At 37.1% G+C, this 671-nt stretch overlaps 1 protein-coding gene across 1 annotated transcript in view; it reads left to right on the forward strand.

Annotated features, from left to right (window-relative positions):
• LOC119581634 (TOX high mobility group box family member 3-like) overlaps window positions 1–671 on the forward strand; it is a gene marked incomplete at its 5' end in the record, with an annotated part of 37,288 nt that overhangs the window by 14,981 nt on the left and 21,636 nt on the right. Inside the window, 1 exon segment of the mRNA XM_037929755.1 lies at window positions 407–507. Within this exon segment, the coding sequence (XP_037785683.1) occupies window positions 407–507 (101 nt within the window).

Consider the following 671-nt stretch of genomic DNA (forward strand, 5'->3'; position numbering starts at 1 on the left):
TTGCAGTTGTTCGGGATCTGAAGTAGAAGATTTGTTGTTGTTATTGATCCCATATTAAAGATTTAATGCTGTTAAGGATCCCTAATGAAAAAAAAAATTGTTGTCAGGGATCTGAAATGAGGTTTACAGTTGTTGAGGATATCAAATAAAAATTATTGTTGTTTGGGATCTCAAATAAATTGCAAGTTCGTAGCTGAGTACACTTTGGAATATTTCAATAGAATTGTGAGATATATTGATAAGCGTATACATGATTATGATACGTTAGCCCATTATATAAATTCAGATATCCACGATAAATAAGTAGATGGTTAATTAAATGAAAAATAACCCCAGAAGAAATAGCGCGTTAACTTGACGTTAATATTTTGAGATTATCATAGACTAAATAAACCTTCTCTTCCAGATGGGCGTGGGCGGCAATATGGTTCACGCCAACCCACAATTTCCGCCCCAGAACCTCTACATCCCACCCATCTCCCAGCCAGGCAACATGGGACCTGTCCAGTGAGTGTGGGCGTGCTCTTGTCCTGATCTATATTTCAAGAGTGTGAGAGAGATGTCGAAAAGGCGTATTTAAGGTTCCAGAGTAGAGTAGAGTTGTTGTTTTTTTTTGGTTTATCGAGTTGATGAGTGAATGATTCACAAATGCAAATCTTGTTGCTCGTATG

Source organism: Penaeus monodon, chromosome 15, assembly GCF_015228065.2.
Source record: "Penaeus monodon isolate SGIC_2016 chromosome 15, NSTDA_Pmon_1, whole genome shotgun sequence".
In the NCBI taxonomy this organism is placed as follows: domain Eukaryota; kingdom Metazoa; phylum Arthropoda; class Malacostraca; order Decapoda; family Penaeidae; genus Penaeus; species Penaeus monodon.